This window comes from Pan paniscus, chromosome 14, assembly GCF_029289425.2.
Source record: "Pan paniscus chromosome 14, NHGRI_mPanPan1-v2.0_pri, whole genome shotgun sequence".
Lineage (NCBI taxonomy): Eukaryota > Metazoa > Chordata > Mammalia > Primates > Hominidae > Pan > Pan paniscus.
In genome coordinates, this window is record NC_073263.2 from 24,269,835 (window position 1) to 24,282,721 (window position 12,887).

General features: G+C 50.0%; 1 protein-coding gene across 2 annotated transcripts in view; it reads left to right on the forward strand.

Moving 5' to 3' along the window:
* Window positions 1-7,005: 7,005 nt before the first annotated feature.
* ATP12A (ATPase H+/K+ transporting non-gastric alpha2 subunit) overlaps window positions 7,006-12,887 on the forward strand; it is a 32,045-nt gene continuing 26,163 nt past the window's right edge. For both annotated transcript variants that reach the window (XM_057299641.2, XM_003812610.6), the window contains exons 1-3: window positions 7,006-7,348; window positions 8,158-8,316; window positions 11,871-11,930. In XM_057299641.2, the coding sequence (XP_057155624.2) occupies window positions 7,340-7,348; window positions 8,158-8,316; window positions 11,871-11,930 (228 nt within the window). In that variant the 5' untranslated portion in view covers window positions 7,006-7,339. The remainder of the gene's footprint in view (window positions 7,349-8,157; window positions 8,317-11,870; window positions 11,931-12,887) is intronic.

A 12,887-nucleotide genomic window follows, 5' to 3' on the forward strand; every position in this document is an offset into this window, starting at 1 on the left:
ATTATCATCTGCGCCTGCCCTGGAGGGACACTGGCCCCAAAAGGACAAGGTCATTCTAATGCACCCCAAAACCCAGCCTGGCATCTCACAAGGGACAGATCTGGCATGAAAATGTGGGGGGATGAACACAGCTCTATTAACTAGAAAAAGAACCATGCCGGGCGCAGCAGCTCACACCTGTAATCCCAGGACTTTGGGAGGCCAAGGCGGGTGGATCACCTGAAGTCACAAGTTCGAGACCAGCCTGACCAACATGGGGTGAAACCCCATCTCTACTAAATACCAAAAATTAGCCGGGCGTAGTGGCAGGTGCCTGTAATCCCAGCTACTTGGGAGGCTGAGGTAGGAGAATCACTTGAACCAGGGAGGTGGAGGTTGCAGTGAGCTGAGATTGCACCACTGCACTCCAGCCTGGGCAACAAGAGCGAAAAAACTCCGTCTCAAAAAAAAAAAAAAAAAAGCGATGATCTCAAATCCTACTTTTTAAAAAATTAATTTAGATCATCGTTTAAGAATGACAGCCCCATCATTATTAGATTGAAGCTAATCTTTATGACCAAGGCAGCCAGGTCCTTTGTGACATTCTCTCATTCCCTAGCTCCCGCTTCCCTACGCAACTCTTAGAGCAGCTTGGTTCACCCTGGAAACATGGATAAATATCCATGTATCAGGGGCATGGAGAGGGGAGGAGACATAGAAATTTCTCTAACTTAGATTGGGTGACTGGCATTTGCCCTTTTCCTGGTTTCATCTCAAAGACTCTTGATAGGGCAAATAAATAGTGTCTGAAATGGTCTCAGGGAAATTGGCAGGGTGGGGGGCTCAACTGCATCTGCCAGAAGCAGGAGCCTGCTGGTACAGATCTGCTCCTGGCGGGAGCCAGCACAGGGGAACCCAGGCCGGAGTCTCAGGCTGGAACAGTTGCAGGCCAAGCAGCTTCACAAAGTCAGGAGGGCTCTTGTTTTTTGTGACAGAACCTCTCATCTTCTCCTAAATGTTGTTTCCATCATGCTGCTCTCATTCTCAAGGGCCTCAAAGCACAAGGATAAAGCCCAGTGTCTGCAAAGCCCACCTGGCTTGACAGCCAGACTCCTGCTGTGCTCCGATGGGACTGTCTGCTGGGCCACCATGCACCTACCCTGGACTCTGCAGGAGCCAGTCTCCTCCTGCCTCCTTTTCTCCCACATTACACACTGCCCTCCTCCTCAGCTTACCCAGCCTTCAGAATCCACTTGAACTTGAGCCCCTTCCGGAATCGCTCCTCTTTCCTTGCCTAGAGCTCATCCCTTCCTTGCTGCTCTGAACAAAAGGTCTGACCTGTTGAGCCAGCACTGCCCTTGGGCTGGCTTCGGACTCCTCTTACGTCAATATTCTCATCTAAGGGTTATGTCTTATCTCCCCAGACAGGTTGAAAGCTCTTTCAGGGGATGGGCCTGGTATGATGCTGCACACATGTCACAAGCCTCCAATCAATAGTTCAGGAATAAATAAATGTTTGTGTGTCTGTGTTTGTCCCCCCAGCTCTGGAAAGCGTGGGAGCCAATGACCAAGAGGGCAGCCTCTCACTTATCAAAGAGCCACATTCCTCCCGAGTTAACGAGCATATTTGTGTGAATAATGTTTTTTTTGTTATATACAGTTTACATACATATATGTGTTGTGTATATGTTATATGTGTTATAACTTTTTTTTTTTTTTGAGATGGAGTTTCGCTCTGTCCCCATGCTGGAGTGCAGTGGCACGATCTTGGCTCACTGCAACCTCTGCCTCCTGGGTTCAAGTGATTCTCCTGCCTCAGCCTCCTGAATAGCTGGGACTACAGGTGTCCGCCACCACGCCCGGCTGATTTTTGTATTTTTAGTAGAGACGGGGTTTCACAATGTTGGCCAGGATGGTCTCCATCTCTTGTCCTCATGATCCACCTGCCTTGGCCTCCCAAAGTGCTGGGATTACAAGCGTGAGCCACCTCGCCCGGGCTTATATGTGTTACAACTTTCTATGATAAAAGTGGAGATGATTCACATGGGGTGAACCTGTTTTCATTCTAAGATTGAAAAACAAAAATCAAAAAACTCAGAATGAAGTTTGTTTTTCAATCACCTATTAAATGGAAAATGGTAATTTTCTGAAAAAGCATCTCATTATGGGGGACTTGGGGGAATGGAGAGATGTAGGGCAAAGGACCCAAAGCCGCAGATATGCGGGGTGAGAAGTCTAGAGATCCGAGGCCCAGCATGAGCCCTATAGTGGCAACATTGTATTAGATCCAGGAAATGTGCACAGAGTAGATTTTCCATGCTCCTATCACACAGGCCCTCTCCCCGCCACCCCACACACAGAGGGTAACTGTCGGAGGGGATGGATATGTGAATTTGCTTGATAATCATAACTATCTCACTGTGCATAAGTATATCAAAATATCATGTTGTACACTTTAAATATAATAAAAAGCATCTTATTACACAACATAAGTCACAGGGAATGAAAACTGTGGGAACCTAAAGTACCCCAGCCATTGTGACATTTCGGGGGAGCTGTACCCACAGAAGGAGAAGGTGTGCCTGTCTGAGCCACTCACAGGCCCGCACCTGCTTCTGGAAACGCCACTGCTGATTCCCATCAGTCATGGTGTTTACAGCTCCAGGCAGGATCATCACTGGAGCTGACTTGCTAATTTCTGAAAAGCCAGTATTTCTTTTCTGGAGGATGTTCATATGCCAATCTCAGGATTTCCTGTGCATGAAGAAATGAGGACACAGTGTGGAAGCGTGCTTGCCTGAAGCTTTGTTTTGTTTTTTCATCCTGGCTCCAACCCCAGGCGGCCCTCCTCTCGTCGGGAGAGGAACACTGGCCGAGTCACAGCCAGGCATGCTGACTGGATACAGGTGCGTAGGGAGGGCTCCAGGTGGGGACTGTCCCATGTGTAGGAGAGGAATCCAGGGACAGGGAGAGGCCGAGTGGGCAGCAGAGGGACAGGCCAGTCGGACGCAAAGCAGGAAGTGAAGCTTCCTCTTCCCATTGTCATCTGGATCCTCCCGCTCCGTGTGGGGATCCTCACAGTCACACCTCTTTGAGCCAGCTGGTGGCCAGCCTGCGCACAGGAGGGACCTCCTGGGGCCCCCAAGGGAAGCCACACACACAAGGCCCCAACTCAGCTGCTCTCCCAGACTCTCTCCCCACTTTCTTGGCGGGTGAAAAGGGATGGAAAAAAATCTGAATAACTAATCCTAAGTAGTACAAGTTATGCCATTTCCCCCAGAGAAACCTCTTTCCTCTAAACTCTGAAGGCACTTAGAGCCCATACCAGTTAGTGCTAAATTATTTTCCCTTTTGGCCCGTTTACTATTGGTTCTTCACTAATTTGGTCTCTCCAACTCAAGTCCAACTTCCTAGAGGGCAGAGGATGGCATGATTTTAGTACCATATCTCCCCACCACCCCTATACCTAGTACAGCTTAAATACATGAAGTATATAATTTAATTAAAACAGGCTGAAAATACATATATCATGACATCCTATCCCAAATATATAATGTTCGTCAATATGAGCAGGTATAATAGAGAACCTTGGCGTGGATAGGCTTGTTTTGAAAAGCAGCAAAACCTCAAGCAGAAGCTGCTACTAGCACATGTGGGCTGAGGAAGTCTCCCGGCTGCAGCCTGGCCTCCATGGCCAACCCTCTAGGAGTCATTTGCACTGGGTGGGATCAGGGTACATTGCTCAGAACATTGTGGGTGATGGCCCTGGGACCGAACGTGTCTCAGGAGAAATCCAATTCCTGATTCTACAGGTAAGTGCCTCCAGATGCCTGCATCACAGTTACCCAGGGCCTACCCACCTCAAGGCAGAGTCGGGTATCCAGATGACTAGAGGCAGCAAAGGACACGATTCTGGAGTTAGGGTTGGGGAATGGCCCCATTTTCCTTCTTTGGTAGAAGTCAACACTCCAGGACACCTGAATGGCACCAGAGGCTGCCACAAGGGCCATAGCAGTGACAACTGAGACTAGTCCCTGGCAGAAGCCAAGAACTCTGCAGGATCAGAGAGGTGCCAGAGAACCTGACCATGGAAATGTTTTTGTCCTGCTTGTAGTAATAAACCCTCTTCCACCCTTGATACCAAAAGGAATAAGCAGCAATCTTGGGCTCAATGGCTCACACCTGTAATCCCAGTATTTCTGGGGCAGAGGTGAGCGGATCTCTTGAGCCCAGGAGTTGGAGGCCCGCCTGGGCAACATGGTGAAATCCCTTCTGTACCAAAAAAAACCACAAAAATTAGCTGTGCCTGTAGTCCCAGCTACTCAGGAGGCTGAGGTGGGAGAATGGCTTGAGCCCAGGAGGCGGAAGTTGCAGTGAGCTGTAATCACACTGCACTCCATCCTGGGCAACAGAGCAAGACCGTCTTAAGAAAAAAATAAAGCGGCAATCTTCTCCAAGGATCAAGGGAGGGTGCCATCAGTTAGTACTTTCTAAAGCTGTGTCATCATCTCTTTTTAGCCCACTTCCCCTCCCCGCTCCCCATCCCTCAGTCAAGTCCCTAGGATCTGAGTTTGCTTTTGGAGCTTGAACTGGCCTTGAGCTCAGAGACATCTCTCTGCGGACCCTGCTTCTCTATTCTACATCTGTCCCAATAGTTGGAGCAGGGGCTGGAACAGCTTAAGGTGAGCAGCAGCCACCTGTTCCCAAAAAACCCTTAGCTTGGATTATCAGCAGACAGTGGAACATCAGTTTCGTACACATTTTGTATTTCTCACCCCATCTGCAAACCTTTCCTTTGAAGAGTATTCCAAGAATGGAACCCAGAGCTCCCCAGAAGCACACTGTTGCTTGGGTTTGGACTAGAATTTAATGTTCCCTCCAACTCTAGAGAATCCATGATGTGTATCTTTACACCAGATGCCACTAGGAGTCTTCCTGTCCCTTATCATTTTAGTTAAGAAGTGACTCATTGCTGTCATCCTTGCTTCACAGAGGGAGGAACCCAGGCTTCAGATTCTGCCCTTTTGGAACGGAAGAAGGAGGGAGAGTGGGGAAAGACCTGTGTGTGCAGCACTATGGAGACAGTTCACTATGTCGAGTACAACACATTCCCTTAGTCTCATTTGAAAGCCATGATGAACAGAGAGGTGTGGAAAATCTAAGATCACAAATATGCCATGAGAAAGTATCTTTGTTTCTACTGCTACTTTACAAAACCACGTCTCTAACTGCTAACACTTCAAATTCCCTCAAAATAAGCTTCTTTTCCCAATTGTCCCTCACCACCAACTATAGTCATGCTCTGAAATTATTATGGAAATTTAGCATCTGAAAGAAACAGGAAGTTATAATTAATTCCTAATTAGAATTGGGCACAAGCTTTTTTTTTTTTTTTTTTGTGACGGAGTCTCGCTCTGTCGCCCAGGCTGGAGTGCAGTGGCGAGATCTCCGCTCACTGCAAGCTCCACCGTCTCCCGGGTTCACGCCATTCTCCTGCCTCAGCCTCCGGAACAGCTGGGACTACAGGCGCCCACCACCAGGCCCGGCTAATTTTTTTTGTATATTTAGTAGAGACGGGGTTTCACTGTGTTAGCCAGGATGGTCTCAATCTCCTGACTTCGTGATCCGCCCGCCTCGGCCTCCCAAAGCGTTGGGATTACAGGCGTGAGCCACCGCGCCCGGCCGGGCACAAGCTTATTGTTTTTCTTCTACCTTTTCTAAATGTACCCAATGCTCTTCATGTTTTCTGCCAGATGTTCTAGTCACTGCATGATGGGATTGTTACTTTTGCTGCTTCTCTGGACTCCTCACTCTTAGTCATTTTAAATATGGTCAAAATGACAATCTTTCTTACCATATTTGATATATAACTTTCAAAAAGAATAAAACTTAGCACCCTCCTATTAGTCCTTATCTAAATGGAAACTTACTAGCAGAGCATCAAGGGCCCAATAAAGTGCCCCCTCTTTTGAAACTTATCTCTACTCCCTTTCATATATTTCAATCATGTCAATTTCTTATTGTTCTTCTAAATAGGTGCTGATTACTAAACTCTATTCGTGGGTTTTATTTTTTATGTTCCTCTCCATTAATTAATATTCTTCACTGACTTTAAGACTTCACGATTCATTCTTTTAAAAGAACGTGTTTGATTTCCTCCACTGTTAACTGCTAAATATCTCTCTGATAATATTGTTTTCAGGCTATCTTTCTCATCTGGAGTAATTATGTTTCAAGTGTCAGGGGGAAAATACCTTTTCTATCCTGTGCAAAAACTCATGCTGGGCACTAAGAGCATGGAGCATGTCCCAGTTATCTATTGCTGCATAACAAACCAACCCAAACTTGGCAGTATAAAACAACCACTGCTTTAGTATGTACATCAACTTTCAGGGTCAGAAATTCTTTTCTCCTTCATGTATAGAGTCTCAGCTGGGAGTGACATAAATAGGTGGAGACAGACCTCTCCAGCCCAGTCCAGCCAACAGCCTCCGCTCCTGCGCACCCGCAGCCTGGGGCCCCAGGTTCCTGTGGTCTCACCGGCCCTAATCCTCTCATCTCTCCTCCCCACTCCCTCTCCAAATTGTTTCAGAATTCCGAATCCTTATCTGGATCCAGCAAATTAATTCAGCTACTTTTCAGAGTCTCTCAGTTATTCCCAAATTCTCTCGGAAGCTTGAATTTACCTATCTAAATCCATTCTCAAAAACACATTGGCCTTTTCTAGCCGGGACATCTCCAACAGTAGTTGCTGTTAGAAACTGCAATTTCCCCTTCTCTGCATACACATTTTTATAAATTGATTTATTGGTAGGCAAATTACATTTTTAAAAAAAGGCATGTGTGAGTTTTCAGGGAAGCCTGGACAGGACGTGGGCGCGCCGGGAGCTCGCCGGAGCAGCTGGTCCGGCTCTGGGCGCCCAGCGGGCACCAGGGCTGTACTCACCTGGATGCCGGACCCGCCCCCTAGAGACCCCGCCCCCTGGCGTTCGGCTACTAAAGGGAAGGGGATTCCCAGGGGGTCCCCAATCCCGGACTCTCCCGACCCCTAGCTGTCGGTCCCCCTCCCTGCGCGCGCGCCGGCGGGTTTCCTACCCTCCGAGGCGTCCGCTGGCCTGCGCCCTGGCGGGGACGTGGGCGGGGCGGGCGGCATTTAAGGCTGGTGCCACCTCCCCGGTGCAGCGGCTGGCGATCGGCCGCGGAGGTGCGTGCAGGGCCCGCGCCGCCGCCGGTATCTCCACCGCCAACACCTCAGCCACTGCCACTGCCACAGCCACACGAGGCCCCCCACCGTGCGCTCCGCCGCTGCGGTCCCGGATCCGCGCTCCACGCCCGCAGCCCGCGGAGCCACCAGCCCAGCATGCACCAGGTGCGTGCAGCCCCCGCGCCGGCCGAGGATGCGAGACGCTGGGCCAAGGCCCCGGGGACCGGAGCAGGCTGACGGGAAGCGAGGAAAAGGCGAAGAGGAGAAACGCCCCGTCCCGGGGCAAGGGGAGGCCGCCTTTCCTCTGAGCGTCCCCCGGCCTGGGCACCGCTTCTCTGACTCCCCGCCACGGCTCCGTGCGGCCGCCGGGGCTGGCTGGGGAAAGAAGCCAGTCCAGAGGAGCGAGAAGGGGCCAAGGGGTCCTAGGCCAGCTCCATGGCACCTGCGGGCTCCGACTCGGAGGATGGGGTGACATGGATTCGTTGCGGTCTGAAAAGACTTCCGGTTAGGGCCCCCTGATCAGGACTGAGGGTCGTAAGCTTAGTGGGTGCCTCCTCCCCAAGAAACAGGACGCACAGCTGTTGTGTCCCCTGGGAAGGACACCTCAGAGGAAACCTCGAGGTGCCTAAGGAACCTCGAGGTTCTAAGGAAACCTCACAGCTCCTTGGAGGCATCAGTCAGGAGTTGGGGGGGTAACTTCCCACCTGCTCCACCCAGAGAAGGGTCACCCTGAGGAGCTGCTGGCTGGCCTGTGCCCACCCCGCCTCCCCTCTACACGGACGGAGAGGAAGCCAAGGTCGGCGGGAGGTGGGGGAGAGACTCCACTGTCCGACTCCCTCCGGCCTCCCCAGAGGAGGGAAGGAAAGGGAGAAGGGGCTCCTGACTCCTGCAGGTCCTGACCCCGCAGAGGGGCGCTCAGCACCTCTTCGGAAACCCCATTTGGGGCCAATATTGCACCTGGGCTTCTCTTTCAGAAAACCCCAGAAATTTACTCCGTGGAGCTCAGCGGAACTAAGGACATCGTGAAAACAGACAAGGGGGATGGCAAGGAGAAGTACAGGGGTCTGAAGAACAACTGCCTGGAACTCAAAAAGAAAAATCACAAAGAGGAGTTTCAGAAAGAACTCCATCTGGTCAGTAGCCTTAAGCCACGGGGTCCTGCCGGCTATGGCCCTTCCCCGCAAGAGCTTGCCCCTAGAACCCACCTCTTACCACAGACATTTAGTCTGAGGGATTTGAAATCCCCTTGAGATTGGTCTCCTTGTGTGTGGTGTGTGGTGTCTGCGTGGTGTGTCTGTGTGGTGTGTGTGTGGTGTATGTGTGGTGTGTGTGTATGTGTGGTGTGTATGTGTGGTGTGTGGTGTATGGTGTGTGGTGTGTGTGTATGGTGTGTGGTGTGTGTATATGGTGTGTGTAGTGTGTGGTGTGTGTATGTGTGTGGTGTGTGTGTATGGTGTGTGTGTGTGGTGTGTGTGATGTGTGTGTGTGGTGTGTGTATGTGTGTGGTGTGTGTGTATGGTGTGTGTGGTGTGTATATGTGTGTGGTGTGTGTGTATGTGTGTGGTGTGTGTATGTGTGTGGTATATATGTGTGTGGTGTGTGTGTCTGGTGTGTGTATGTGCATGGTATGTGTGGTGTGTGTATAGCGTGTGGTGTGTGTGTAGTGTGTGGTGTGTATGTGTGGTGTGTGGTGTGTGTGTTGTGTGTGTGTGGTGTGTGGTGTATGTATGTGTGTGGTGTGTGTGTGCGCGCACGTGTGTGTGTGTGTGTGTTTTGAATGGTGTGATAGTATCCACCCAGAGGTCAGGGCCTCTGCAGGATTCCTGCATTCTGGTTGGAGGCAGTCCCTGTAGAACTCAGAAGGAAGAGCCTCTGATTCCAAGCCCCACAGGCATGGCCAGACCTCTCTCCCTCCAGCTGCTTCAGTGAGAGTTAAGTAACCACTTGCCAGTTTTCAACTGATTAGTAAAACTATTTGAGCTGGAACTTCTGAGGAGGAAAACCAAAGCCCCTAGGCCATGTTAGATTGCAGGTGTGAAACCGCATGGAAAAGCAGTTTCAGTGTTAAAAATGTGGAGCTTGGATTGGGAGGACCTCAGGCCCCATCAGAGTCCCACTTCTCCACTGAGCTGAAACTGGCAACAAATGACTGACCCTCACTGAAGGTCCATTTCCTTTATGTAAAATGGGAAATAAATAATTTGCTGGGGTCTATGAGGGGAAAAAATGAGATGAGGATTTTGTAATTCATGTGCTTTAGGGGATTACAATATTATTACTATTAACGAAGAGCTCTGGAGTTATTAAAACTAGTCTTTTTTTTTTTTTTTTTTTTTGGAGACAGAGTTTCGCTCTTGTTGCCCAGGCTGGAGTGCAATGGCGCTATCTCGGCTCACTGCAACCTCCACCTCCTGGGTTCAAGCGATTCTCTTGCCTCGGCCTCCCGAGTCACTGGGATTACAGGCGCCAGCCATCACACCCAGCTAATTTTTGTTGTTTTTAGTAGAGACGGGGATTCCCCATGTTGGCCAGGCTGCTCTCGAACTCCTGACCTCTGATGATCCACCCGCCTCAGCTTCCCAAAGTGCTGGGATTACAGGCGTGAGCCACTGTGTCCGGCCCAAACTGGCCACTTTAATAATAAAACTGCCTTGGGTCTGAAATGTGACAGATTTTATCTTGGGAACACCGAAGGGGAAACTTCTACACGGAGCTTGAGATGGGCTGGATTGTCCCCACCGTCCTTGGCAGATCTTAAAGCTCTGTGACTCCTGAGGGGAGTCTCTTTTGTGCTAGAGAGCCATTTGTTAAGTATTCAGAAACTTGGCAGGCTGACTGACATCCGGTTAGCAGCTTCAAACTTGGTTCTAGTGAGAAATCAGCAAACTCTACAAATCCGAGCTTCGTATTTATCGTTCCTGGAGAGTTTGTTAAACATTGAACAGCACACCACTGGGCATTTGTCCGTATGTATCATGAGAGACATTTAAGAACACGTCCCTGAAACTGGACTGACCTCAATTCAAATCCCAGTGTAACTGAAGTTCAGTTTCCTATTTTGAAAAATATAAGGTTTTTTTTCTACCTCTTAGGGTTACTAGGAAGATTAAATGAGATAAAACAGGGAAAAGACAGCACAGCACCAGACGATAGATAGTTCTTATTATTTCCCATTATCTCTAGCATTTAAGATTGAAGACATATCTGTTTTTCCCTTGACATTACAAGGGTCCTGTGATTTTCAGCAGCATATTGAATGCTTTTGCCTCCCAACCTTTCTTGGCAAATTAGTGCCTAATGACAACTGAAGTATCCCGGCCTTTGAATGAAAGGGCCAGGCAATGACCCGAGGGGTGGGTGGGGTGCTGCCCTGTGCTAGTCCAGTGCTGGCCAGCAGAGGGCACCCCAGATAACCACCACCACCTCGCCCCACCCCTCCCCCATGCTCTCATCCCCAAGCCCAGGGTGAAGGGACCTTAAAGTCTGAGGTCCATGCATGCAAACAATGGCTCAGATCATCCACTACTTGTATCTGCCCAAAACTTAGTGGGTTGTGCTGTGCTCTGTGCAGAACACAGCCTTAATCTTCTGAATCCCCAGCAATATCATATTCAATCAGTATTAGTAGAAGGGATGAAGGAGCAAAACAGAATCTGGCTGAGAAGAGGGCTAGAAGCAAGATAATAATGATAATAATGACTTCTGCTTTATTGGAAGGCCTAGTCTCTTACTGCAACATGGAACTATTTTTTGCATATACTTAAGAAAAGAGATGATGTGAGCGCCAGTCAACAGTATCAATCTTTGTTTCAGACAATCAGGGTTTAAAAAATCCTGAGTGCTGGACTTTCTAGGGGGAGTGAGGAAGACTTACCCTAGGTTTTCTGCTACAGGAAGAGACTTCTTGTCCTTTAGCCCAGTGGTTCTCAAAGGGAGAGGAGAAGAGGATCCCCCCACCCCTCTCCCAGGGGAAAAATGGAAACATTTTTGGTTACCACAACTGAGGGGAGGATGTTAGTGGGTGGAGCCCACAACAAAGAATTATTCGCCCAAAATGGCAGCAGGGCCACGGGTGAGAAACCCTGCTGTAGTCTAATGATTCTGTAGCAGAATTCACAAGTGGCAGCCACAATGGTGTGGGTTATTCAGCAGAACTTTTACCTGCAGGGTTTCTCTGCCCAGTGAGCTCCCTGAGCGTCACAGCTTGAGTGAGGGAAGCTGCTTTTCCCTGCCAGAGCCCACACAGCGAAGGAGGAGGAGTAGTGCCAGCCCAGGAAGCGGTTCTAGTGTGGTTTTGCCATCAGCCCCAGCCAATCCCAGGGTTCAGGCCTGAGGGAAGCCTCCAGCTCACTGGCAGCTGGAAGACGAGGGTGCCAGAACCTGTATGCCCTGGAGTTCAGATTGAAGCGAGGTGCATGGCTTTGTTCAGAAAAGCTGCAGGCAGCTTCTGGGTAGTAACAGCAAGTGCAGGATTGTGCCGACTCAGGGACAGTCACTCCTGAGGCAGTGCCATCCTTCGCTGGGCAGCTGCCTGGCACAGGGGTTCTTTCTCTCCTGTCCCCCACACTCCTCGATCCCCTCCCATCCTCAGGGCTGCTACTCCCAGCTTCCATGGCTGGTCAAAGCTTGGGGCTTGAGTCTTTTGGAATTATCTAATTCACTCTGTTCTTCCTTTCATGGACTTCAGGATGACCACAAACTCAGCCATAGGGAATTGGAAGAGAAATATGGCACAGACATCATTATGGTGAGTCGTGGGAACCAGGGATTTGGAAGAGAAGCCTCCCAACTCTACAGAGGGAAGGCTGTGTGTGGCGGGGGGTGTGTGGAAGAGTAGCGGCACCTTTAGGAGGAGGGGCCCCTGCAGCGCCTTTGAGACTGCAGTTATTTGCATCTGGACACAGTTCAAGTCAACAGAAAAACCTACTGTGGGGCTCGCACTGGCCTGGCAGTGAGGGGGACCAAGAGGGACAGATGACCCCTGGCCTCAAGGAGAAAGTGGCCGGGTAGGGGAGGCAAATGTGTATGGAAGTGTCCTGAGATTCACTCTATCCCCCTGGGATGGCTACAAGAAGTAGAAACGCTATGGTGGGAGAAAGGTGGATTCTGACGGAAGGGGCCAGAGCCAGCTCTCGGGCTGCTGCCATGTTTGCGCTGGGACTCAAAATGCTTCGGATTTAAGCTGGTGGGGGACCCCAGGGCCAGTAAGCACAGAGCCTGCTTGGAGAGAATCTGGGCTTGCCGGAAGCTAGTATGTGTGGAGAGGGGACAGGTGCAGCAGGAATGAAGCCAGGAAGGTCATCTGGGTGAAGCTGTCAAAGTATTCACATTAAACTAATGAGTAGGAGCTGTCTTAGAGGCAGAAGGGACATGGTTTCCACACATGGAGGTGCTTTCATTGGTTTTCAAAAGGCAGTTCTCATAGAAGATTCTTTTTTTAAAGTGAGAAATGGAAGGGTCTAGAAGAATGGAACAACAGCCCAGGACTGTGAAATGAGGATCTGAAATAATGTCGAAAGACATTATAGGGGCCAGACGTGGTGGCTCAGGCCTGTAATCCCAGCACTTTGGGAGACTGAGGTGGGCAGATCACCTGAGGTCGGGAGTTTGAGACCAGCCTGACCTACATAGTGAAACCCCGTTTCTACTAAAAATACAAACAATTGGCAGGGTGTGGTGGCACATGCCTGTAATCTCAGCTACT